The sequence below is a fragment of the Amia ocellicauda genome, chromosome 5 (assembly GCF_036373705.1).
Source record: "Amia ocellicauda isolate fAmiCal2 chromosome 5, fAmiCal2.hap1, whole genome shotgun sequence".
Taxonomy (NCBI): domain Eukaryota; kingdom Metazoa; phylum Chordata; class Actinopteri; order Amiiformes; family Amiidae; genus Amia; species Amia ocellicauda.
Window position 1 is genome coordinate 46,335,588 of NC_089854.1, and position 26,978 is coordinate 46,362,565.

General features: G+C 38.4%; 1 protein-coding gene across 2 annotated transcripts; it reads right to left on the reverse strand.

The window, feature by feature from the left end:
• Positions 1-75: 75 nt before the first annotated feature.
• On the reverse strand, positions 76-26,212 carry pah (phenylalanine hydroxylase). 2 transcript variants are annotated; one of them, XM_066705488.1, is made up of 13 exons: positions 26,051-26,212; positions 20,234-20,341; positions 15,275-15,458; positions 11,735-11,823; positions 10,770-10,837; positions 8,817-9,013; positions 8,203-8,338; positions 7,861-7,930; positions 7,245-7,301; positions 6,905-7,000; positions 1,997-2,130; positions 1,454-1,597; positions 76-1,093 (listed from the first exon to the last, which is right to left on the reverse strand). In XM_066705488.1, exons 1-13 carry the CDS (start codon positions 26,093-26,095, stop codon positions 1,090-1,092), a joined length of 1,332 nt encoding a protein of 443 aa, XP_066561585.1. In that variant the 5' UTR covers positions 26,096-26,212; the 3' UTR covers positions 76-1,089. The 2 variants fall into 2 exon arrangements, with proteins under 2 accessions (XP_066561585.1, XP_066561584.1); XM_066705487.1 differs by having other exon boundaries at positions 1,482-1,597; positions 26,051-26,211.
• Between the last annotated feature and the right edge of the window lie 766 nt (positions 26,213-26,978).

Here is a 26,978-nt window from a genome sequence, read left to right on the forward strand (position 1 = left end):
TACTTTAAAATGATTTGGATATTAAAAAGTAGAAATTGAAAAATATAGGGTTAAAAAGGAAAGACAACAATCACATTTTGTTAAGGTATGATTTATTACATGCCATGCAATACACGTTTTTTAAAATAATGTTAATGTACACAGAAAATATAGTATAATTCATTGGTAATTCATATACGTTTTGATAATATCATAGTCAAATCGAAATGTTGAAATATGTTTTCCAACGATGCGTTAAATTCTGTGCCAGGAATATAAATGTCTATATAGGCATACTAAGCAGGTGGTGATAGTTGCTAAGTTTTTAAATGTTTTACTGCAATTACTTTTTTTTTTATCTCAACAGAAGGATTTTAGATTAATTTATTAGACACTCAGAAGACTCAGAATTAAATTTCTTGAAATCAAATCCTCGACAACAATTTAATCTTCAGACATTCCATAAACTGCAACTTGTACGTAAAATGGGAGCAATGATACCTCACAGCATTAGCATAATTTGAATCAAACTCATTCATGTCTCAGCTGGTTTCCATAAATTGTTATGATGCTTCGCTAATACGGTGGTCGCAGGTGTACCCTGCGCTCAAAGGGTGACCATTTAATTAATTTTCGATTAAAAAGACAGTTTGGCAAAATAGCGCTTTTCGGGGATTAATCCATGTGACATAAAAATTATCTAACTGAATGTCAATATTTATATAATTGTTATTATTATTTAAATAATGCCTAATGTTATATACACTACAATAATATGAAAATCCATCCATCCATCCATTTTCGAAACTATGCATTTAAAATGATTAATGATTTTGTTAAAGTGAATCAAGTAAACTAAACAAAATACTAAGGATAACAAACAGAAAAGGAAAACATACAGAACGCTGCTTTCAGGGAAAAAAATAGCCGTCTAAAAGTATAGCAGCATATCATTGTAGGATAAGATGAACATTACTTCATTAACACTAAAGAGCTACAGCAAGCCTGCATATATTTTTTATCAATAGAAATTTCTACAAATTTATCTTTAAGGCCTTTTTCTTCTTTTCTTACTCCATCTTCCTAAGGGCACTGCACAAGATTGCCATTTCACCTGAATTGAAAAGAGATAAAGAAAATATAAATCTTGCCAGTGAATTTCATACTGCACTAAAAAAATGCTTCTCAAAAGAACACTCCAATGTGTCAAATGTTCCAGATCCCAAAAGATATTCTATAAGTGGAGTTTTGTATTATGTTTCAATTTATATGTATTTAATAGTTTTTTTTTTTGTTTTTTTGTTTTTTGCATTACAGACAACACTGTTGAGCTTCATTCAGGGAGTATTTAATATACTGTTTTTTTTTTTCAGGCTGATAAATAAGCCATTTGGATTGTTTTGTGTTTGAACTGTTCTATTGTTCTGTGTGTGTGAGAGAGAGATCATTTTGTTTTGGGTAATGAGTGGCTCACATTATTTTGATACACATAGCTAGAGTACCATTGATGCTGTCAGCCAGGTTCTGGAGCTGCTGGAGATTGTCCAGGACTTCAATGCTCTGTGTGTAAGGGTTGTAACGCACTGAGAAGGGCCTGGGAATGATGGCAGCAAATTTCCTGCCGTGGCACAAAAAGATGATTTACAGAAAAGAAAGAATTTGCTCAATCCCCCAAATATTTATCGCATTTCCCAAGGGCAGCAAAGGGCATTAATTGATCAAAGTCAATAGCCTGACCTTGCCATAATACTCATAATCACTTCACTTTATTTCCATTTGCAAATGCTTCCATATCACTTTAGGGTATGGAAATAGTGACGCTAATTCTTCTATTCTTAAATGGTTATACGTATTCCAAATAGTTAAAAGCTAACATTGTAACATTGTCATATTGGATTTTACATCTAGAGAAACTTTAAAAAGGAATTAAAACTTGTGGTAATCAACTATAGTAAACAACAGAGTGTACAGAAGCCACATTGCTATATCTGTCAGGCTGCCATGAGCTGCATTTTACCTGACTTTTTCTTTGGCATCTTCAAAGCTCTCAGCAATAAAGTACACAGGCTGAAACTGAGTGATGGGGTACGTCTGAATGCAAGTCTTTTCAGGTTCAAATGGGCACAGTTTTGGCTTATCTGTTAAGCAATACTGGGGGAAGAAATTTGATAAACATTTAAAATTCTTATATAACAATATACATCATGTTTTTATTTTTTAGTTACTAAGTAGCCATCACCATGTTTCATATCACACAGGAGGTTAAGAAGATACAATCTATTAAACTTGATAGCAAATAATACAAAATAAAATACTTTTGTAAGGGAAAGACAAACTCAAGTAAAATAATCACAGCGTATAATAGGTCAAGGATTTATTCAATTACCACCTCATCCTTTGCTGAAAGCCTCCACAGCAGCGGCGGAACTAACTCTAAGCACAGAGGGGGCGATGCACTCTCATGGGCCCCACCCACCACCCCTATATAAAGCCTACAACTGCAGGGTCCTCCAGGTAGTCAGAGATATAATGTTTTTTTATATATATCACATGGGTTGCCAGTGTAATGGAGTTAAAAACACACTGTAAGCTCACTCCACAAAAGACAATACACATCACTCTAAGCGCAGCATCTTAAAGCTACACTTTTCTTTTTTCTTGTTCCTTACATTTCAGAGTGCCTGATTTGTATTTTCTATCCATTGTTTTACGTATCTAACTTAACGATAGCTAGTTGGCTAGTTACTAGAGTTTAAACTAGACACAGAGCTTGCCAACTGATAGGATAGGTTACACGTCAATCAAATATTAAAACAGACCAGTCATTATTTTATTGAAAACACAAAGATGAACATTGAACTAAACAATCTGTTTTCAATTATTTCATAATCATTTTTATGCTGTTTTGGTACAGTATGGCGTAAAATACCAAAAGTATTTAAACAGATTACTAAATAAATGAATAATGACTTTGAAGACCCTGGTCCCACCCCACCAGCAGGCGCAGGTGCAAGTCCCAGGCAAAGGGGTATAACAACAGACTCTATACATTGCTATATACAATACTTTATAAAATAAGCAACAACAGCTCAGATCAGTGCCAGGATTTAATGAAATTATACAATATAACTTATGATAGTATACACAGATCAGCCATAACATTATGACCACTGACAGATGAAGTGAATAACACTGATAATCTCGTTATCATGGCACCTGTGGGTGGGATATATTAGGCAGCAAGTGAACATTTTGTCCTCAAAGTTGATGTGTTAGAAGCAGGAAAAATGGGCAAGCATATGGATCTGAGCGACTTTGACAAGGGCCAAATTGTGATGGCTAGACGACTGGGTCAGAGCATCTTTAAAACTGCAGCTCTTGTGGGGTGTTCCTGGTCTGCAGTGGTCAGTACCTATCAAAAGTGGTCCAAGGAAGGAAAAGTGGTGAACCGGCGACAGGGTCATGGCTCATTGATGCACGTGGGGAGCGAAGGCTGGCCCGTGTGGTCCGATCCAACAGATGAGCTACTGTAGCTCATATTGCTGAAAAAGTTAATGCTGATTCTGATAGTAAGGTGTCAGAACACACAGTGCATCGCAGTTTGTTGCGTATGGGGCTGCGTAGCCGCAGACCAGTCAGGGTACCCATGCTGACCCCTGTCCACTGCCGAAAGTGCCTACAATGGGCACGTGAGCATCAGAACTGGACCACGGAGCAATGGAGGACGGTGGCCTGGTCTGATAAATCACAAGTTCAGGGTGTTGGCTTGGCCTCCAAATTCGCCAGATCTCAATCCAATCAAGCATCTGTGGGATGTGCTGGACAAACAAGTCCGATCCATGGAGGTCCCACGTCGTAACTTACAGGACTTAAAGGATCTGCTGCTAATGTCTTGGTGCCAGATACCACAGTACACCTTCAGAGGTCTAGTGGAGTCCATGCCTCGACGGGTCAGGGCTGTTTTGGTGGCAAAAGGGGGACCTACACAATATTAGGCAGGTGGTCATAATGTTATGGCTGATCTGTGTATATATATATACACTCACCTAAAGGATTATTAGGAACACCATACTAATACTGTGTTTGACCCCCTTTCGCCTTCAGAACTGCCTTAATTCTACGTGGCATTGATTCAACAAGGTGCTGAAAGCATTCTTTAGAAATGTTGGCCCATATTGATAGGATAGCATCTTGCAGTTGATGGAGATTTGTGGGATGCACATCCAGGGCACGAAGCTCCCGTTCCACCACATCCCAAAGATGCTCTATTGGGTTGAGATCTGGTGACTGTGGGGGCCAGTTTAGTACAGTGAACTCATTGTCATGTTCAAGAAACCAATTTGAAATGATTCGACCTTTGTGACATAGTGCATTATCCTGCTGGAAGTAGCCATCAGAGGATGGTGGTCATAAAGGGATGGACATGGTCAGAAACAATGCTCAGGTAGGCCGTGGCATTTAAACAATGCCCAATTGGCACTAAGGGGCCAAATTCTGACTCTACCATCTGAATGTCTCAACGGAAATCGAGACTCATCAGACCAGGCAACATTTTTCCAGTCTTCAACTGTCCAATTTTGGTGAGCTTGTGCAAATTGTAGCCTCTTTTTCCTATTTGTAGTGGAGATGAGTGGTACCCGGTGGGGTCATCTGCTGTTGTAGCCTATCCGCCTCAAGGTTGTACGTGTTGTGGCTTCACAAATGCTTTGCTGCATACCTCGGTTGTAACGAGTGGTTATTTCAGTCAAAGTTGTTGTTCTATCAGCTTGAATCAGTCGGCCCATTCTCCTCTGACCTCTAGCATCAACAAGGCATTTTCGCCCACAGGACTGACGCATACTGGATGTTTTTCCCTTTTCACACCATTCTTTGTAAACCCTAGAAATGGTTGTGCGTGAAAATCCCAGTAACTGAGCAGATTGTGAAATACTCAGACCGGCCCGTCTGGCACCAACAACCATGCCACGCTCAAAATTGCTTAAATCACCTTTCTTTCCCATTAAGACATTCAGTTTGGAGTTCAGGAGATTGTCTTGAACAGGACCACACCCCTAAATGCATTGAAGCAACTGCCATGTGATTGGTTGGTTAGATAATTGCATTAATGAGAAATTGAACAGGTGTTCCTAATAATCCTTTAGGTGAGTGTATATACTTAGTACTTGGTGGCAAAACCTTTTGTTGGCAATCACAGAGGTCAGACGTTTCTTGTAGTTGGCCACCAGGTTTGCACACATCTCAGGAGGGATTTTGTCCCACTCCTCTTTGCAGATCCTCTCCAAGTCATTAAGGTTTCGAGGCTGACGTTTGGCAACTCGAACCTTCAGCTCCCTCCACAGATTTTCTATGGGATTAAGGTCTGGAGACTGGCTAGGCCACTAAAGGACCTTAATGTGCTTCTTCTTGAGCCACTCCTTTGTTGCCTTGGCTGTGTGTTTTGGGTCATTGTCATGCTGGAATACTCATCCACGACCCATTTTCAATGCCCTGGCTGAGGCAAGGAGGTTCTCACCCAAGATTTGACGGTACATGGCCCCGTCCATTGTCCCTTTGATGCGGTGCAGTTTTCCTGTCCCCTTAGCAGAAAAACACCCCCAAAGCATAATGTTTCCACCTCCATGTTTGACGGTGGGGATGGTGTTCCTGGGGTCATAGGCAGCATTCCTCCTCCTCCAAACACGGCGAGTTGAGTTGATGCCAAAGAGCTCGATTTTGGTCTCATCTGACCACAACACTTTCACCCAGTTCTCCTCTGAATCATTCAGATGTTCATTGGCAAACTTCAGACGGGCCTGTACATGTGCTTTCTTGAGCAGGGGGACCTTGCGGGCACTGCAGGATTTCAGTCCTTCACGGCGTAGTGTGTTACCAATTGTTTTCTTGGTGACTATGGTCCCAGCTGCCTTGAGATCATTAACAAGATCCTCCCGTGTAGTTCTGGGCTGATTCCTCACCATTCTCATAATCATTGAAACTCCACGAGGTGAGATCTTGCATGGAACCCCAGACTGAGGGAGACTGACAGTTATTTTGTGTTTCTTCCATTTGCGAATAATCGCACCAACTGTTGTTACCTTCTCACCAAGCTGTTGGCGATGGTTTTGTAGCCCATTCCAGACTTGTGTAGGTCTACAATCTTGTTCCTGACATCCTTGGACAGTTCTTTGGTCTTGGCCATGGTGGAGAGTTTGGAATCTGATTGATTGATTGCTTTTGTGGACAGGTGTCTTTTATACAGGTAACGAGCTGAGATTAGGAGCACTCCCTTTAAGAGAGTGCTCCTAATCTCAGCTCGTTACCTGTATAAGAGAGTGCCTTTAAGAGAGTGCTCCTAATCTCAGCTCATTACCTGTATAAAAGACACCTGGGAGCCAGAAATCCTGCTGATTGATAGGGGATCAAATACTTATTTCCCTCATTAACATGCAAATCAATTTATTAATTATTATTATTATTAATTCAAACTTTTTTGAAATGCGTTTTTCTGGATTTTTTTGTTGTTATTCTGTCTCTCACTGTTAAAATACACCTACCATTAAAATTATTAACTGATCATTTCTTTGTCAGTGGGCAAACATACAAAATAAGCAGGGGATTAAATACTTTTTTCCCTCACTGTGTAATTGTAAACAAAGATATATATCTGGTGGAATGTGGATACCCTTGTGGGCCCCCTAGATGCGGTGGGCCCTGCTGCTTATGCCCCATCGCCCCGTGATATTTCCGCTTCTGCTCCACAGTATTGTTAATATGATATGAATTATACATCCCAGCCCCCCTTAGTCTCACAGGCCTGGCCAATGACTAAACTGTCTGAAATGGGAGATGAACAGCCTCAAAGGCCCATAATAGCTTACAGTCTCACAGGGAACTAATATCTACAGATTTGCTTCTCATTGGAGTGGCTGCAGTAAAGTGCACAAACCTGCAGTTCCCCAAAAGAGGACAACAATCCAGCTCCATAAGCCTTGATCTCAGAGCCTTGCTTGCAAAGCCCGAACTCCACTGTGAACCAGTACACCTGCAAGGGGAAGGACAGACACAGGTGGAAACATTACGATAGCATGGTTAATGGTGAAACCATACTTGTACACCAATGTTTGGCAACAAAAAATGGATGAGGAGACTTGTTATAAAAATCAGGACAGTTATTACAGTGTAGTAAAAATGTCTTCACTCTCATGAGAAAGTCTTCGACAGCAAACAAAACTTAGATGGGCGCGTTATATTTAAAGGAACTATATGGAAGCCGTTGTCATACTTACTGTTGCTAGCTTTTCAATATACTCATCAGGTGCTCCCAAAGAAGCCAGTCCAATTTCCTGCCAACAAGACCTATATTAGATTTGTATAAATATTTAGCATTGAGGAGATATAACTTTAACCTCAGAATCGTTGATGTCTTTTCAGATTAAAGGGATTATTTTACCTATTTCTAAAAGTTTTCTCTGGCTTTGCTGAAGATAAGTAGCACCATAGAAACTCAGTTTTGCACTTTGGATTTTTACAAGTGTATATATTTTTTAACAGATGAAAATATCAAATAGTTATATAAATGATCCTCAAGAAAGACTGTAGAATGTGATCTACTAGCTAACATCACACAGGTGTTTCTCCCTGCAAACATTTTAATTGTGTTTGTCCTGGTTTAAATTTCTGTTCCTGTTTTCATATAATATTGCAGCTCTTTCATGATCCTTTCAAGTTAAACCGTTTTCATAGCATGAGTTGGTCAATTAGTCTCAGACTTATTTGAGGGAAATACAGACATATCTCGGTTTCTGTATGGAGGGGAAAGGCCTTTTAACCGCCTAGTGATGCACAATGATTAAGTGCCCACAACTTGATTTAATTTTTCAGTGTCAGTGACTTTAATCATACCTGTGAAAATTGGGCAAAACTCGGGTCAGCAAAAAGGGGCACATGTCCCAGCAGTTCATGGCAAATATCTCTGTAGAGAGAAAGATTGGTTCGTTTCACTGAAATCAGTGAAACAATAACAACAAAGATACCTAAAATATTTTAGCAAGGAGAATAAAATAATTAAAATGGCAGGTCTTAAATCATGTGGAAATAAATTTCTAGCCTTAGAAAATCTGTATTTCTAAGTACTGATATTACGATATAGTTTGAAGCCTGGGAAATCAGTTTTGATAAAGGCAGCTTTGAAAGATGGATGGACAACAACGGAGCATTAAGAGCAGTGTAGATCAGTGTACTCACGGCTCCGGGGTGTACATGGGTTTGGAGCTGTGGCGGATGTACTGCGTGGAATGGAAGACACGGAATGCCAGGCCAGCCAGAAAATCCCGGGAGGAAAGCAGACCGGCCACTGGACGCAGCCGGAAGCCAGTGCAGCCTGTAGGGGGCAGAGCAGGAAGTACGGCTGTCAGACATGGCCGAGTTCACACCCTCACTGAACAAATATAGTTGACACAGTTTAATGACACTGAGCACATGAGGGAAAAATATGCACACATAAAGAAACAAGTATGAAATTCATTGAGTAAATAAATAAATTGCATGGTTGAATTACTGTGGCAGATACTCTCTGGCCATTATTTAGAAAGAGATGTGGCAAGTGAGGCCCATTTAAGGAATTGTGGGGTGCAAGTCTGTGACCAAGATTGAACACCATTAATGATGAGCCCCCATGGATGCTTGATGGTCGTGACCCCTGCCTCAGTCAACATAATGAGAAGAATCTTAATTTAATAAAGTGCCCCTCATAACACTATAATCACAAAGCACTGTAAAATGAAGGGGAACAAACACAACATAAAACCTATGAAAAAGCATGTTTAAATAAATCTTTTTGGAGGGGGTGGGGAGCTTACTCTGCAGGAAGCGGGAGATGTCCTCCAGTTGAGGTACGTTGTCCTCGCGGTAGCCGCAGTACTTCTCCAGCAGGGGGAAGATGCGGTTGTGCTCGCGGCAGGCATGGCTCGGGTACAGAGTCTTCAGCTCCATGAACACCGTCCCCCAGGTCTTCTTCTCCTCCTCAGTGTACTCCACTTTAGGAATGGGCTGGCCACTAGAGAAACACACTATGTCATGAACAATTAAAAACACCAGTAGGGGGCAGTAGCATGTCTTATCATCTACATTTCACTCAGGATTAAGAACAAATTCCCAGATGCAAACACAGTGGTTTCATCTTAGTCTTTGTCTGTTGTGTGATTGTTTTTTCCTTCCACGGCTGATTATTTCATCCACAAGGTCAAAGCTGAGTGGTGAGTAAATTAATTCCTGGAAGTCCATCAATCATGCCTCACAGACATGGGTTCATTTAACACAAAGAGGAGTGAAATAATTCAGGCTTCAGGCAGTCATTGACTGCAAATGATTTGCAACCAAGTATTGAAACTCACAATTTAATTCATGATTATGTTAGTTTGTCTAAATATTGTTTCCTTCCAAATCCATTGTGGTGGCGTACAGAGCCAAAATGATGACAACTGTGTCACTGTCCAAATATTTATGGACCTAACTGTATATATACATACACACACACACATACATAAAAAAGGACAACCCGCAATGTAAAATTTTGGGCCACTAACATTTACAGGGTGATTTGTTTAATTAATCTAAGCATTTCGGTTGCTTATATTTTCCTCAAGGCCTTTGCACACTGGAACCGATGAAAAAAAAACAGTGTCCAACCCTATCTCATCTTGAGTTAAATGATGGTGTTGCATCAATTTTTATATCAAAACTAGTTCGTATTTGCTTTTACGTGCGTTAAAATTGAAATTGACCAATGAACAGTGACAAAGACTTGGATTGATGGAAAAGCTTACCTGCGTATCTAACCATGAAGAACTCTACAACAAAGCAAATAAAGACAACAAGACCAAGAGGAAATGCAATATATAGCAAACTACTGTGGAGGAGCTGGACATGAAATGTACCTATTGATGTAGCTAGATTTTTTCTAGAGAGTCCGGTTAAGCACAGATAAACAATACAAAAGTGACCTACATTGCACTTTGCAGTTTTGCACTTTCAAATAGTTTAATGTTGAACCATGCACTCTGTGATAGGCCAAGTGGTCAATTTTATTATTGCACTTTGACAGCATTTCCCGTATGTGTGTGTACTTCTGGTGAATAAACAAATCAGGTGTGTGCCGACTGTTTTCATTTTATGAGTAACCAAAATTGGTTAGATGAATAAAAAAAGAAATCCCCCCCCAGTTTAAAAAGTGCACACAGTACAGTCTTTCTGATAAGCATAGGTAAAGATGCTGACTATGGGTTTTAAATTATGCACATGAATAAGCCTCTGGTCTTTTAAGTGAATCCCAAATCATCATCTTTGTGTGTGGTGTGGGAGGCTCCCTAGCACCATGAAAGTGAAGGCCCGAAGAACACATGACACACGAAACTGCAATGCTTAATTATTCTATTAGTGTATGCAATCTCTAGTTTCATGTAAATGATTGCCCTCTTCAGCCTCCCTGTGAAGAATACCAGAAGCTGTTTAATTCAGGCTGCCCGGCTTTGTAGTGGCTTCTGATAATGCGACACAATTACAACAACAAAGGCAGTGGGGAGCATTTGAAAGCTAGCCTGCCGCAATTTGTTTCTCTTTGTTTAGGTGTAATTTTCGATAAATGGCCTCAACAGGGAAAAATAAAAAAGAGCAAAGAAGAAAAAGGAAAGACCGAGACGTAGCAAGGGCTGTGATCTAAGAGGAAAACAGTTTACAACACTTTTAACAGAAAAAATATGAAAAATTGAATGAATACACCATTCAAAAAATAAATGAATCCAGGTCATAGTTACTGTTTATAGCTGTAGGCGATGTCGGCAAATTCCTTTCTCCTGGCTCTATACACAGGATCTGTAAAGCCCTAGGGAAAAGAAAAAAACAGAAAAGAGCTCTGTATTCCACTTGGTGTACAATAGGCTACTTGCACACCTCTCTGTAATCTACCTGTATCAAACTGTATCACATACACCACATACAATTATATCTCACTGTCCTAAATTTTAAATGATATATACTCAAAATCAAGGCTTTGTAGATTGTTTTTGCTTAGGCTGAATACATTTTAGTTTAATAGTGTTCGGGCGGGGGGGCGGAGTAATTATTTATAATTATAGGCCGCAATTAAACTAATGACATCAATTTGTACCTCCACTCCCACCCCCAACCCTGCTGCACATTTTACATGCACATTTTACATGAAAATAGAGGATGTCTGGCACTGTGATCATCAGCGTATGAGTCAGAGAGTGGCACAATAGGCTTGAATGGAGTAAGAAGCCATACAAGGTACAAAGAGAGTTCAGCCAATCCCTGAGCTCCAGACCCTTTCAACCAAAACTACATCCTGTTCTAGAATGCTCCATTCGGTTCTCTGTATATTATCCTTTACAGGTGTCAATGACCAGTAAAACTGAGAAAATATGGCATATTAAGGTTATACAGTAATGTTCATTCACAGAGGATACATTTGGATTATTTTACATGTATTCACTCGGTCCACAAAGTAAAACAGTGGACCAGCAGTTCTGTGAAATACACAGAAGAATCTACTTGGTAAATGAAGATCCACAACATTAAAAAGTGGTTTTGTTGTACTATCCTATACGCTGAATTGAATTACTCACAACCTTTCATTGTGAAAATCAACCAAGTATCAATGTAATGTACCATCAACTCAACATACTACCACAAATGAGCTCTGCTATATTCAGGACACCATTGAAAGGAGTGTTACTATTACAATTAAGGTTTTCCTTACAGGATGATCTGCGTCCAGTTCTGCTCCATAGCTCAGGATCTGGTTGGCAAACCTGTCCAAATCCTGGATATCTTTCGGGAACCATGGCACTGCAAACACGAACCAAAACAGAACCAGTGAAGGGGAATGGAATGGAGAATTGTACACATTTGTTCAGTAGTAACATGAAGCTGTGGTGTGATTTATGGCCTGGAGCTCAAATTTAACTACAGAAATTAGTAAATAAGTTCTCTCTTTCTCAACATGTTCAGCAGCCAAACAAATTGTATTATATGTATATAAAATAATATCTAACTGCGAAGAACCACAGAAGATGAAGAACAGCAACTCCGTCATTTGTCTTCATCAGAACATTGCGAACTGTTGAAACGTGTTAACGTTGTTTGCTGATCTTTTGAACTATGAATGTACAAGAATAAAAATATACAGATCTGGATCTTTCCATGGGAGTTGCTGTTCTTAATCTTCTGTGGTTCTTCGCAGTTAGATATTCTTTTTTATGTTAAATTCCCGGGACAAGGCACCCCAGATTGGAAACAACGCAACTAGACAACTATTCTTTAGCGCCTGTATATACTCTTTCTATATATATTACAGTTCAGAATTATTTGCCTCAGTCAGGACTGTACTGGTTCACACACACACAACCAAAAATAAAATAAATACAAAAGTTGCCACCAGATGTCAGCTTTTGACCATGGTCTGTAAACCCAGCAACTAATGTTCAGCCTCTCCTCATTCAATCCACTAGATGGGGAGACAGAAGAAAGCCAGATATTCTTTCTAAAGACCTTAGCAGACCACTGGTCAACATGTTGTCATTGCGCCCATTCTTTTACTGTGATTGATTTATTAAATAGGTTTTAATTTAATTGTTTTCTTTGATAATTTCTATGAGGAGGATGATTTATTTGAGGGTAAAGTGGCAAGGAATCCCATTTACAGTTGTAATATATAACACAAAAGTATTTACTTTTGATTTCCATTCCATATAAATCAATCGAGTGCCTGTGAAAAGTTCATACATCACCCGTGCAATCAATTGAGATTTCTACAGTTTTCTTTTTGGCAGAATCAGTGTTCAAATAACCTTGAAAATTGATTGAACTGATAAATAAGTTTAGTGTGTTAACAATAATCATCACATTGTTTCAAGGGATGTCTGTACTCTCAACTTCAAAAGTATGGATTAAGAAAGGACAAACTTTTAGACACTTTAGACATAAAAGGGTAATTTCTTCTAATGACTTCCAGAGTTCTTCCATCCCATGTTAAAAAACCAAGCAACCCCCACCAACACACACACATTGTTTCTAGGTCAAGAAAAGCTGCTCAAAACAACCCAGGCAGAGGGCTTCAGCATGAAGGAGCCATAAATATGGACAGGCTGTCACTTTAGGACACATTTTTGCAGGTCTTGGCTGGACACCCAAGTAGAGGGACGAATCTTTGTGGACACCAGGCGCCTAAAAAGAATGCTAAATGGGTATTGCTGTGAGTTAAACAGGATTTGAAATATTACAGAGTGTGTGCAGGGCTCCTGATTTCATACCAGTGAAACAGAGGTCAGATACTTGATTGGTTTAATTTATGACAATTAAAGGCACTGGTGTCTCCCTTTCTAAACACATTTAACCAGTGTGGTCTGCCCCAGGGCCTAGCAGACAAAGCCTATGCAAGCTGCAAAAAACATCTACTATCTCCAGAAGGCAATAAATATTCTCTAATAGGCTGTTTCATTGCCCCAAATACTGAATTCTCCTATATCCTGGCAGACTGCTGTCTACGGCTTGCGACAAGTTAACAAAGGCAGCTATGAAGGGAATATCTGTATGTTTCCCGGAACAAACATAACTAATTATGAGCTAGTCTATTACAGTTTGTGACAATGAGGGCTTAATATGACGCAAACACAAACTAGCTTGAGGCAGGCTTGTCCAGTTCACTGGTGCCAGTTTGCCTTCAGAAACTAAACTAATGTAATTTGGGGAAATAACTAATAATGAGGGAACAAAAGGGAAAGCAGCTCATTTTTCAAAGTTGCAGGAAGCTAGTCATGGTCTTCACATGACAGAAATTGATAGCATCTGCTGATCAGACTGAAAAGTTGCAATCCAATTGCGGAATTTTACAATTAACTTCTGTCTTACTTGATTTATATACATAGAATGTCTATTTATAGGTGTGGGATAGCAAGAATGCTATTAGCAAGTTAGTTCACTTCAGATATGATAGGGTGTGTCAATGTTTAAGGACCTAGTTACTGGGATTCAATTTAAAATGTGTTTATATTCAGCTTTTACACATTGATTCGGATAGATATACAGAGACTTAAAATAAAGTGGGAAGTTCACATTGTAACAAATACCACGAAACGTCCCCCCCCCCCCAACTTACTTTCGGACATCTTGAAAGGTATAATAATGTCACCAGTTATCTTCCACTTTTATAATGTGGTCAATTAAGGATATACGAATATATACGTAGCATTTGCACGTGAAATTACGTTTTTGCTTGCGTTTTCGTCACTTCTATGTTAATACGATTTACGTTAGTTAACTCTGTGGCCATTTTTATTGGCCACAAAACTGATTCTACTGAGTTTTCGGTCCAAACGTGCACACGGATTATCATTTAATTAGTTAATAACACTGCATGCAAACTCCCCCAATGATGACCCTGCTATAGGACATCCCCCTCACAAAACTAACAGTATTAAAATTCACTCCGCAATTCTATTTTATTTTTCAATCAAACAGTAGAACTAAACAAATAAAAAATGAAGGAATTACACAAACACAATAAAATACACATATAAAAGAAATTGACTCCAATACAAATGTATTTTCCTGGTTTAATAGGTTAAGGGGAGTCCAACTTAGAATGACACTTTATTCTTGCAGCACTTGCTCATGGACTACCTCAATTAGTGTATTTAACAGAAAAAGCTTTACCCATATACGTTGTATTGTTATTGAATTCTGTTGATACTTACAGCTGTGAACAACCTGACAGACAACTATTCCAGTGTCTCAGAGCACAAATTGTTTTAGTTTCTATCACAGCTGCAGGTTATTAAGCCCAGGTTTTTATTATTTAAAAATAAAATTAAAAAGACGGTATTGAAGGGTCGCAAATGCGAGTGCTTTGGTCGCAGTTCAGAACTCCGATTCACATGATTTCCTTAATGCATTGATGCATCCACGCACGCACACACATAAGATAGGCTTCAGGATATTTGGAAAATATATGCATCCAACTATATATCACCATCACCCTATATTGATCCACGACTGGATGCAGGCCTCCCCAAAGATGTTTCCACTTGCTTCGAATCATCTTTCGTGACACGTCTCTTTTCCATGTCACACCTGCAAATTGTATTATTTCACTTTCACATATTTTCTGTATATAGAGAGAGTTACATTTACTATACACAATTACACAATACATATAATAATGTGCACTAATAATGTGCACGCAGTTCATCGAATATCGTGCTCAGCATTTAAGCCCAGTACACCCGACATCATGCCGTACCTGTGTCCTTCTGCTTGTTGCGTGACAGCTCGTGCACGTGGCCAGTGATCTGTGTGCGCAGCCCGTCGATGACGTCATCCAGAGCCTTGGCGCTCGTGGTGTCCACGCTAATGAAGAACTCGTAGACATCTTTGTTCAGGCGTGAAGGTCGCGACTCGATATGGGTCAAAGTGATGCCCTTCTCCTGCAGTTCAAAACAAGACTTCGGTGACTTCAGATAAGACGCTAATCGGACCGTGCATGAGAACAGTTCTTGCATATTTGCACATATTACACTGACTGTGTTGAATATTTAATTTTATTTCCACATCATTATTTAGTTGTATTGTGTTTCCCTGTGAATATACAGTGTGTGACTGTGCCGATACCTTTAATCAGGTAATTGGGTTGTTATATCAGTTTCATATATCTTAAGATTTGAACATTATAAACAAATAGGCAAACGAAATAATTAACAATCAATAAACATTAATTATTTGCAAAGATCCAAAACAGTTTGCAAAACAACGGTTTCTATCTGTTATATATTATGAAGCCACAAGATGGCACCCTAATACAAGACACACCAATGTGAACGTTAGTCTCAAGAAAAGTGTGAGAAGTGCTAAGGGATTTCTCGGAATTTGTAAAAACTGCAATTTACCATCATCAAATTCCCAGATGCTAGAGAAGGATTTCTGTATCACTATATCAGAAAACATTATTTTAAATTAAATACAGGTCGCAAAATGTATGCTTCCCCTGATAATAAGTTAAATTCCTTAATATAAAATACATTATATTCTAATAATTAAAATGTTAAACTTGAATCTATTAATTTGTTCTAAAGTGTTATCACATCAAATGTTAAAAGTGGTTTATTTAATTACAAGTTATTCAGATGAGTGTGCACAGTAATGTAGAGAGTTAAAACAACTGCCTGGAATGTCTGGAGCGTGTAGACGAAGCATTACAGGAGGCAACGTGGGATTTAAAGAAAAGCAGCACAATCTTGAGAGAGAGAGAGAGAGAGAGAGAGAGAGAGAGAGAAACGAAATCCTTATGGTGAAGCCTCCTGTAATGAGAACGGCAGGACAGACAACATGCTGTGGCGTCTTAATATACCACATCCAGCTCTATGCAATACAAAAGAGGTCCAGTTTATCCCATTATCGGCGTTATAAAACAAAACATGCATTATCCTAACTGAGTTACCTAGTGGAAGTCAGCAACGTAAAAGTCAGTTGACCTGTATCAAATGCTGTACTATACAGGAGGTAAAATTACCCATACGCAACAAACTTTTATGTTAGAAACGTGTGATCTTTATTTTACATTTTTTTCCCCAAATAGCATCCGTTCTTCTTGTATAATGTATGGTATGTATCTTCAAAAAAAATTGGAATACAGCTGTAAAGAAATTCATATTGTTTCTGTGTACATGTGTTAGCCAGTCCAGGTAATTAGCGGTAATTGGTTTGGCTTTTAAGTTACCTCAAATCCATCTGGAATGCATGTCCCACAAGCTGGTTGACCAGGGGGGTGAAAACACATATTGATACCACGTGCAGTTTGGAAAAAAAAAATTATACATGAAAGAGCAGTTTACACCAGCTTACATAACCTGTATATTATTGGCACCACATGTGCATTTCACACATTTCCACAAACATGTTAGGGAAACTTACTGTGCTGTTAAGATTTCAGGGGACAGCTTTGCATGTACTTGGGCAATATGAACATGTTGACTTTTCCCATAAACCCCCTGGCTGCAGGATTAATGGTTTTTATTTTTTGGGGGGAACAACCATTCCAATACAATTAAAGGCAGAACTTCAACCTTCCAAGAAAAGAGCACCTAAAAGTTATATGATTGTATTGCAGTCATCTCATTGTGGTCCAGTAAAGCTTTATCTGCCAGAGAATGGGTGTGTAGCACTTACTGTTCACTTCCAAGCTGTCAGTTCCCATTGCAGGACTGGGATAGTGGGTTAAGATTTCCCAGTCTTAGACCATTCTGCTACACTACTGAGGGGTCCACATCTAGCAAGGGACTTTTAGATAAGCAACCCCCAGGCTATAGCACCAATGGCCATTTGTAGGGACATACTTTGTTGTTCTTATTTATGTATACATTTGCAGAGAAGTACATTTTTAAAATGCTTGGGTATCATGAAAAGATTTCATGAAATTAACGTATAACAATGTACTTTTCAACTCATTAGCTTGACTCGAGCAATCATTCACATTAGTAGAAATGTCTGAGCAACTCTGCTACACCCATGTATAAATTGAACCAGAACAAGATTCAGGACCCCAAAAGGTCACAACACAGCACTGAAATGCTTCTAAAATAGTTGACACATGAGTGCACATATGTAAAGTGTAGTTGGAAAATTGGACATTTGATCTTTAAAGTAAGAAACTTAACTTGAAACCTCTGCTCTTTCTTCTGTACATGTTCCATTAATTGGTTTGATCACAAGACATGAATGTGACTTGACTTCCAACATCAAACATCACGTCTGGATCCCTGGAATGATTGGAATTCCAGGCTGAACAGTGTTTTTTTTTACCTTATATTTTACCTTATTAGAGAGTATGGTGCACCATACATTGTTTTTCTATGTGAATTCAAGTTTTATATTTTTACTTCAAGCTATTAAAAAACAACAACTCCAAAACACCTTAACACCAGCTCTGAATTGTTCTAAATCTGCCCATGTCTCTATGAACAAGCACTGCAAAAAAAAAAAAGAATTTGAAAGAGATCTGAGACACGTTCTCTTATTTTGTATGTGCTGCACTACCAAACCTCTGCATTTTCCAAGTTAACTAATACAAATAAATAAATCAAAATACAAATAAAACATATTGTGGGATTACTCTGGGCAAATTATTTAATTATCAGTAATTTGCAATACAATTGTAGACAATATTCCTTGTAATCCAAAGGCTTTAAAGAAGGAGATTCAAATACATTATATTTCACATCCATAACTGAAACTGACCAAATACACAGAAAATATATGCTGAGGAGAAGAAAAAAAAAAGAAAGAAAGGGAACTGCTTTCTGTTGATTTTCTACATATTTGAAATCAGACGAATCTTTATGTTTGATGCTTGGTTGGATAGGAAATACAGAAGGGGGTGTGACTGTTAAAGGCTGATAAAGAGGTGGTATAGGGGTGTATATCAGGAGAGAAATGTTATTGGTCTATTGGGCCTTTCTAGAAACATGATGAGATCCAAGTGCAGCACCTAACAGCTAATCCATATTGATTTACATGGGCAGGGTAATGCTGAACGCCTGTAGGGTCATTGACCTTTCCCTTCAAACACCATTTATACTAGTGCAACAAAACACACATGGGGTATACTAGTGAGCTGCAGAGGAAGTGTGCTCACAGATTGCAATGATTGTGGGCCTGTAAAAATCAGGCCAGTTGTGCAACATAAGGACGGTAAGGTTTCTTGCTTTTGTTTACTTCATTGAATCCCCACTGGATTTATTTATTTTTATTTATTTTTTTAAATCAATAGAAGAGAAATTTCCCCTGTGGTTTGTCAGATTTCAGAAAGTGCCCTCTTACAGGTCATTATTGTCTGAAGAAAATTATTTGACTTCAGTTTCTGCCAAGCAACAATACTGCTCTGCTATATTTAACCTTTTTTTTTTTTTTTCAAAAAGACTGCAGTAAAAAATATTCCATTATACTTAAACTTTAAAGGGATTATACTAAAATGCACTTGGTTGGTACCTGGTTGTGTCCCGATTCCTAAAAGTTAATGCTTTGGTTGTTTTTTATTTTTTATTGCCCTTCATCGGATGTGAAGGCCAGTATTTACAAACACAAGTTGGACCTTGCTTCAGCTTCATTTACGTGCACATCTGCACATCACTGACCCTGGTGTCTGTTTGCACAAACTAGAAATGCAAACAAACAGTGGGCAGCAACTTCAAACAAGTACAGGTCTTTCTAGAACACCACTTTAACTTTCTACAGATTATTTACCACAGTGCAGTCAGTCATAATGTTCCTGCAGCACAGACAGGCAACATCAAGACCAAAATATGACAACAGGTGCATGTGTTTGTTCTGGCAGTAAACTTCAATACCTCTCAGAGTTTATTGCTGGGCAAAGACTAAGTAAAAATGTCTGTATAGGGCAGAGTTGGTAAAAGATCAAACGGCAACTTTTTCAGAATGAAAGGTGTGGCATACACTGGTAGCTTCAGACAAACAACTTTTATTTGGAACAGTAAAGATTTACTAAGTCACTATGTGTGAAAGATTGGGATTACATGTGAATAATTCACATCAAGTTATTTCATATCATTACTTTCTCTGGGTATGTGTCAAGATTCAACCCAAAGTCCTAACTCATCGTAAATGGATTTAGTTTTAGAATGACAAGCGTATATAGATCAAACGTTTAGACTCAGACTGAGGCTTAGTGGAGATTTTGATTCAGTCATTCACAATCCACACAACATAATTACTTCAATCTCAGAAAGCAACACAGTGTTTAGTGCAAGTGTATTTCAAATAGAAGTATATTTAAAGGATCAGGGATGGGACTTTTTCCAGAACAAATTACTTAAATACGTTGCAGAAACTTATTTGATATGACCCTTTGAGAGGTGCCTTGCACTTTGGATCAAAAAACTTCAAATAATAAGGAAGCAAGATGGGACAGATGAGGTCCTCTTGTTTGTAAACTTTCTTGTGCCCCTTAAAGGAAAACCTTTATTTGTATATTTACAAACCTGATCAAAGCTATTGATGGTCTCCAATGAGAAATAATGACTACACTCACCTCACAACTCAGTCTTGGTAACTGTTCCTGCATAATGAAAAACATCTGCGATGTATTGACAGTGTACAGTGTATTGACAGATACATACCTAGTGCTTATTAGTTATTTGAAGAATGAAAAAGTTAGATAGGTAGGAATAACATTGCAGAAAATACTGACCTCAAACAAACGCAGCGCTTTGGCCAGGGCCCCCACCTCTTCCTTCAGAGAAAACATACAGGACAGGACTCCTGATTTGTTCGTCTGCTCCTCAAGGTACATAGACCCCTGATGAAGACCAGATAAACAGGGTGAGAATCCATTAGGCCCAAATTCCACTTAAACATCAACAAGTCATCACAGATGAGGTGTGAACAAATTAAGCATTTTTCCTACCAGTCCATCTTTAAGGAGGCAAGTCTTTGCAATCTGGTTAAGCTTTTTTCATTAATGGTAGGTAAGGAAGCATGGTTAGGAAAGCTAACAGGCAACATCATAGGACTGAAGGAGCACTGTGTATTGAAAGAAATGCAGCACTACTACACATACAACTGCCTTGTTAAGAAGATTATGTGAGAAAGTCTCCTAGTATGAATGTTGAAAAAAGTGCAAAGATTAACTGTGAATATATTAAATGATCCAAATTACACATATGCCATTGATTATGTTTTAATAAAAGGCAATGAAATGTTCATTGGTGTTTGTGGTTATTGTCATGAAATCCATGATTTAGCTCAAGCTATAACTTGAGATTTCCACAATGTATGGAAGTTCTGTGCCTATTTTTAATGCTTTAATTTCCTCTTCAAATTCCTATTGGTCAAGGTTTCTAACCTGAATGATAACAATGCAAAGAAATCATGATGCACTCTGCAATTCCAATTGTGTGTTATGGGAACAGTTGGGGTAATCCAAAAAGTTTAAGGCAAATGCTTCAGTCTAGGAAACATTATGACATGTTTTTATTTAATAAACCCAGATCTCAGACAGCAAAACTTGAATTCAATAAAACATCAGTTGATATCCTCTAAAATGGAGCCAAAGTCATTCTTCAAGCTTACTTCCCCATCCAAGACAATAACTAAAACCATGTGGGAACCCTATGAGCATCATTTGAATTCTTACACACAGATCCCTACCCTGTGTAAATAATAGGCACACCTCTCACATCAAGTGAAACTTATTACAAAATGCTTGAACTGATTTGGAGGTACAAGGGAAAAGAAGGCATTCTTCGCATTGCAGGGTGCTGTCATAACCTCAAAATATGACACATGATATGTCTGGTAAAGACAATGAAGTATGTATACATATACATACACATAGCGCTGAGGAGATATCCCCACCCAGGGGCTGAGCCAGGGCCCCCTTGCCCCTGCTGAAATTTGACTGGCCCTCTGAGTGCCCCCACCCCCCCTCCAGCCAATAAAAAAAATATTTAATAGTCACTTTCCCGTGCCCATATTCTAGACAATGTGGTGCGTTTTCCCAAAGTTTATTTTGCCATGTTTTAGTGTATACCGCCTGGCAAGAATCCAGGCGTGAGAGAGCAGTTCTGAATTAAATACACCTGCTGTTGAGCTCGATCTCCACTGCGCATGCGCACAGACATACTACGGCTCAGTTTCAAGACAAGAAGTCAGATCATGGTATGTTGGTCGTTTAAATACTCTTGCTGCGCTGAATTGTATTTCTGCTACGACATTCACAATTTGATGAATGGTGATAGCTAAGCTACACTACTTTAGGGTTACCATACATCCAGTTTTTACTGACTTTTTCGGTCCTTTAATTTCCGTCCGTGGGATTTTTGAATGATCTAAAAATGTCCGTGATTTGCCTGCTCGTCCTTTTTCTTGCACTGAGCTACAGTCCCGGGTGCGAGTTTAACCCTCAAACACACATCGCTCACTGGCCCCCCAGCACTTTGCGATTGGCCGCGGCTCTCAGAATAACCTGCTCAGCCAATCAGCGCTGGCCTGACGCAGAGACGCACTGTTGAAATTTCGGAGGAGTGCGCGTCGGCGCGTCTGCGTCCTTGAGGTGACAGTTTTCACAATGTCAAGCCTTTTTGAACAACTATTGGTTGTTAATAAATGACTGGCGTTTGTAAAGACTATAACAACCAATCAGGAAGCTTTTATTTTGTTGGGGCGTTAACAATCTACGAAAGGAAAATTAGCTTAAGACGCGAAGGGATAGTGTGAGTGAGATGACAGAGTTTGACAGGACAGAGAAAAGTCGATTATTAATAGAAAATCAACAGGATGTTTTAAAGATTTTCTTTTAAGAAACAATGGCAGCAGTGAAAGGCGCGGGTCACAGCAAACTGAACATATTCTCAAACCTTCTCCAATCACTAGTGTTTAGTTGTTGCCGTTTCTTAAGTTATATTTCTACTATATTACCGTGTTATAGTGTTAAAATATATTTTCATTTAATCACGTTGTTCTGCAAAGTTAATATTTTATATGCATTAAGTTATTAATTAAAACAAACAAAATAACTAATCGTTCATGTTCTTTATTGCTTGTTATTGATTGTTATACATTATGTTTTAGCTCACAAGTGTTTGCGTTTTTTTTTCTTGGTAAAGCATTTCAGCACCTTTTTGCCATACAACCATGTATTGAACAAATAAGTGCTGTTTTTTTTTTTATTGTACCTATTTTTATATATTTGCACTGTAATGTCCTCTTTATTGAAACTTCAGCTATGGTAACCCTAGCTGGCTCTGGTTCTCTCAACTCATTATCAGTGGAGCAGTAACTTTAGCAAATGGGTCAAATGGGGCTTCTTAATGTACAGTGTTAAAGATGCATTCCAGTGATGTTGGGGGGGTTGTGTACCCATTCTGTCCCATCAGACATTTTCTTCATTTTTTAAATATTTTTTATATTAAGCACTGTTGGGGGTGAGGCGTTGCAGAAGTTGACTATATTGTCTATCGTGTTAATGACAGTAATGTACCACTGTTGTCTATTGTGTTAATGTCACTTTTAAAATATCTTTGCTGGATTGTTATTAATAGCCCAATTTATCCTTGTATCCTTTGCTTAAATCTTAGCTTACAAACTGAGTTTTTAAAACCCATGCCTATGGGCTCAAATTAGCGCCATAAGTAACAAATTCAAAATAAATATTGTAATGAAAAAGTTGAGAAATAATTGATGTTGGGATCAAAAATAAAACAATCGAAAGCAAATGTATAGAATTGTAAACAAAAATAATGATATAAAAAAAATTAAATATAAAGCGAGAGCTACTGGAGTCCCTGTCTTTGGTTGCGATTCTGCAATCCTTGCTTTCGCGGTTCGCCGTCGGTTTCTTCGGTTTGGTTTTTATTTTCGTTTACGGGTTTTGGCACAGTTTGTCATGAGGGCGGGGCTTAGATGGAGGCGTAGATCCTGGCTCTCCATTGGTCCAGTAGGTTTGAGTGACGGTTCTTCCTAACCCAATCAGTCATCAGGTGGGCTGGTGATCTCTGTGTGGGGTGGTAATCGATTGTCTCGGTTTCAACAGCAGCGCCGATTCTAGCAACTCCTTAAACATCCTGTGTGTTCATAGACCTGCACTCAAAATCTGGAAAATCCCCACACTGGATTCCACTGCCTTCTTCAAAAGATTCACCTGCTACGTGCACAGTAACATGTTTAATATCATATTCATATTAATGTAACCTGCAGGAGCACTTTAATTCAGTTCCTCAGATAACACAGCGCCAGACTGTAGGGGCATCGTATTCATTAAAAGCATGTGATGTCCCAATTTATGTTTAAGTAAGAAATAAACACACACATACATGCATACATACATAATTATTGGCACAATTGATAAAGATGAGAATAAAGGCTGTATAAAATAAACACATATGAAATATGTAGAAAGCTACTGTCTATAACTTTCTTTAAAAACATGCTTTGTTTATAATTAAATTCCGAAGCAATGTAGTTGCACCCACTTGAGGGTACAATCAGTGGTAAAGTCAAAGATCTGTTGCATAGAGGTGACTGTTAGACCAGCTCACCTGCTCACGATTGGGTTAGGAAGAACTGTCACTCAAACGTTGTGGACCAATGGAGAACCATGAACTACGCCTCCCTCTAAGCCCCGCCCTCACAACAAAACAGTGCCAAAACTCGTAAACGAAAAAAAGATGAAAGCAAAGAAACTGGCGGAAAAAGCAAGGATTAAAACATGGTAACCACAGGCAGCAATTCTTATTTTTTGCTTTTGATATAATTATTTTTGTTTACAATTCTATACATTTTGCTTTCGATTGTTTTATGAGAAACATCAATTTTGTTTACAATATTTTTTTATTTTTAATTCGTTACTTATGGCGCTAATTTGAGCCCATACATGCCCCCGGACCCCCCTAGCAGACGTCGGCCCCTCTGTAATAATCATGGCCCTCCCATTTAAAAAAAAATCCTAGAAGCGCCCCTGTCGCTACCAATCATTTGCGGCCCCATTAAACCATGTTATCAAAGGTTTACTAGATTGGGATGAAAATGATATAAAGATCTACCCAACTCAACATCATTAGAATTGTGTGGAACCCAGAAGACGAATATGTGCAGGGGGATCGCTAAAAGAGCAGGATCGAACACAAACTTAGATGAAAAATAAAACTGCTTCATCATTATATACATTCTCCCCACCTGATGGAGCTGAAGTAAAGGGTATCAAAACAGAGGAGCCCAAATGTATAACGAGAAGTACAGCAAAAGGAAATCTCAGACAAGATCATCCAGTGGTAGATCCAGACAAGCAGAGGAAGACAATGGTGGTGATGAAGAGACACAGGAATAGTTCAATAGTCACCCAAGTTAAGGACGATAACTGGCAAAATATTGCACTTGACTTATGTGTGATGCCAACACACTTCTACAGGTCTACACCATGTTGTTATAGAGGATTTGGCACAGCCCTGCCAAATGCCCACTTCAAGTCACTTCCAGCACACTTACCTGCACTCCTTCATACACACAATTATTAACCCCAACAACTATACACAACCTGCCTGCCAGCTTCTAGCCTCAATACATCACTTTTTTGTATTATTATTATTATTTACATACAATAGCCCACGTATACAAATTGGTTTTTACTGGAGCAATCTAGCAACCCTTGCTCAAGGCTAGAACAGCAGTGTATCCCACCTAGGATTGAACAGAGTCTGGAGTCCTGACCACTACACCACACTGCTGCCCCTATGGCCTATGCATGTGTATAGCCTACACATTGAGAAGATGGTTTTCTAAATCTTTGCAATACGTTGATTACAGTTCTGGTATTTTAGGTGATTTAGGTAAATTGGAAACAAAAAATACAAAATCAACTTCACTTGATTAAATTCACAGTATACATCAGAGATTATGACAGTAGACGTTTTAGTTCAGGCAGCGGTAGTTATTTTAAATGTCCTCTGTGTCTGGTAACCAATTATTTAATACAAAATATCATACTTGTTTTCATAGTATCTCAGCTGACCCATGCAAACAGCACCGGCAGTGAATCATTGACAGACACTGAAGCCTTCCGATACAATGGTTAGTTTTGAACTGAGGCTACAACACGATCTAGAACGCTTTTGTCATAAAGCAGTATTGTAACTTTCCACACCTCTTTCCAGAAACAGAGCATTTAATAATTTGTATAAAAATGTTTATGTATCCTAAATAAATTAATATTTCAGTGCTAGCTGATGTGATCCACAATCAAAAGTCAAGAGGAAAAAAACATTTAATAGCACCACACTATTATTTAGGCATTTATTTATTAGCGGACGCCCAGTTTACAGTATATTTTAAACTGCTATAATAAGAAAGTAGAAAGCAGAAAGCATTATTTAGCCGTATCATATTAAAAAGTGGTTTGCCATTACAAAACAAAACAGAACAAAAAAGGAAACAGTAGATGTATAAGGATATATAAAGTCAAAAGTTTCAACATAAAGTTACTAAAAGTAGTATTAATATGATTATTGATCACCTGGGTACCAGTGTCCCCGTTAACTTTGCGGAATGCTGCATCCATTCTTCTTTTTGTCTCTGCTTCCACAAGTTTTGGTGAGTATTGTTTCTGAAACACACCGGGGTTTTGTTTGGGTAACCCTTCCAAAAATCCTGTTATTTCAATTGTGACCACACACCACACCCCCTCTCTCATATTGAGCTAACTGGACGCTTTTGTGTCACGAGGTGCCTTTTAACCATGTATTCTCCTGACGTTATAATTAAGGAACATGTGGTTCAAATTGTAGCTCTGTTCGTGTGTTTAAGTGTTCTCTCTGTGGGTGTGTTGTTGTTTTGGGATGTTTTAAAAAAATAATCTATTAACCCTATCTTTAATAGATTTGACAGATGTTTTGACGTCAGCAATAATACGAGACCTGGCATGGGACTGTAATTACCTTTTCACCTTTTGGTAAGTTTTATATTTGTATAGGAAATACAAAATATTAAATTAAATTGAAAGTAAATAAAGGGGTAGACAGTTTTTTCTGCCTGTTGTAACCTGTTGACTTCACCTCCACAAATATCATTGTAATACATTAACTCAGTTCAGTCTATCTTCGTTAAACCCGTTATTTCAACATAAACGGGAAATATGTCACTGATAAATAAGTATCATTAACAATATTTGATTTTACTGATTGAATCACTAAATTCCACATAGGATAACCTGGTCTGTGTCATTACAATACACTAGAGCTGAGAGAAGTCGTCAATAATCTTATTTCTTGTATCTAACTCATGTCTTTCTATACTTAAGTGTATATTAAAGAAAACAAAGCAACATTCAATTATTCAGGTAGCCCATGCCTTCCAGAATGGAAAACAGCACCAAGACATAATCCATTTTGCACAACTCTCAACACAAAATGCTGAACTGTTTATTTCAGGGACAAAATCCCATG

Coding starts and splice junctions, on each gene's coding strand:
- pah (XM_066705487.1), bottom strand. CDS start 26,095: ATGGATGCAGCATTCCGCAAAGTTAACGGGGACACTGGTACCCAG. Junction 7,001..7,244: donor ATATTGAAAAGCTAGCAACA/GTAAGTATGACA, acceptor TTCCCCTTGCAG/GTGTACTGGTTCACAGTGGA. Junction 1,598..1,996: donor GATGCCAAAGAAAAAGTCAG/GTAAAATGCAGC, acceptor GTGCCACGGCAG/GAAATTTGCTGCCATCATTC.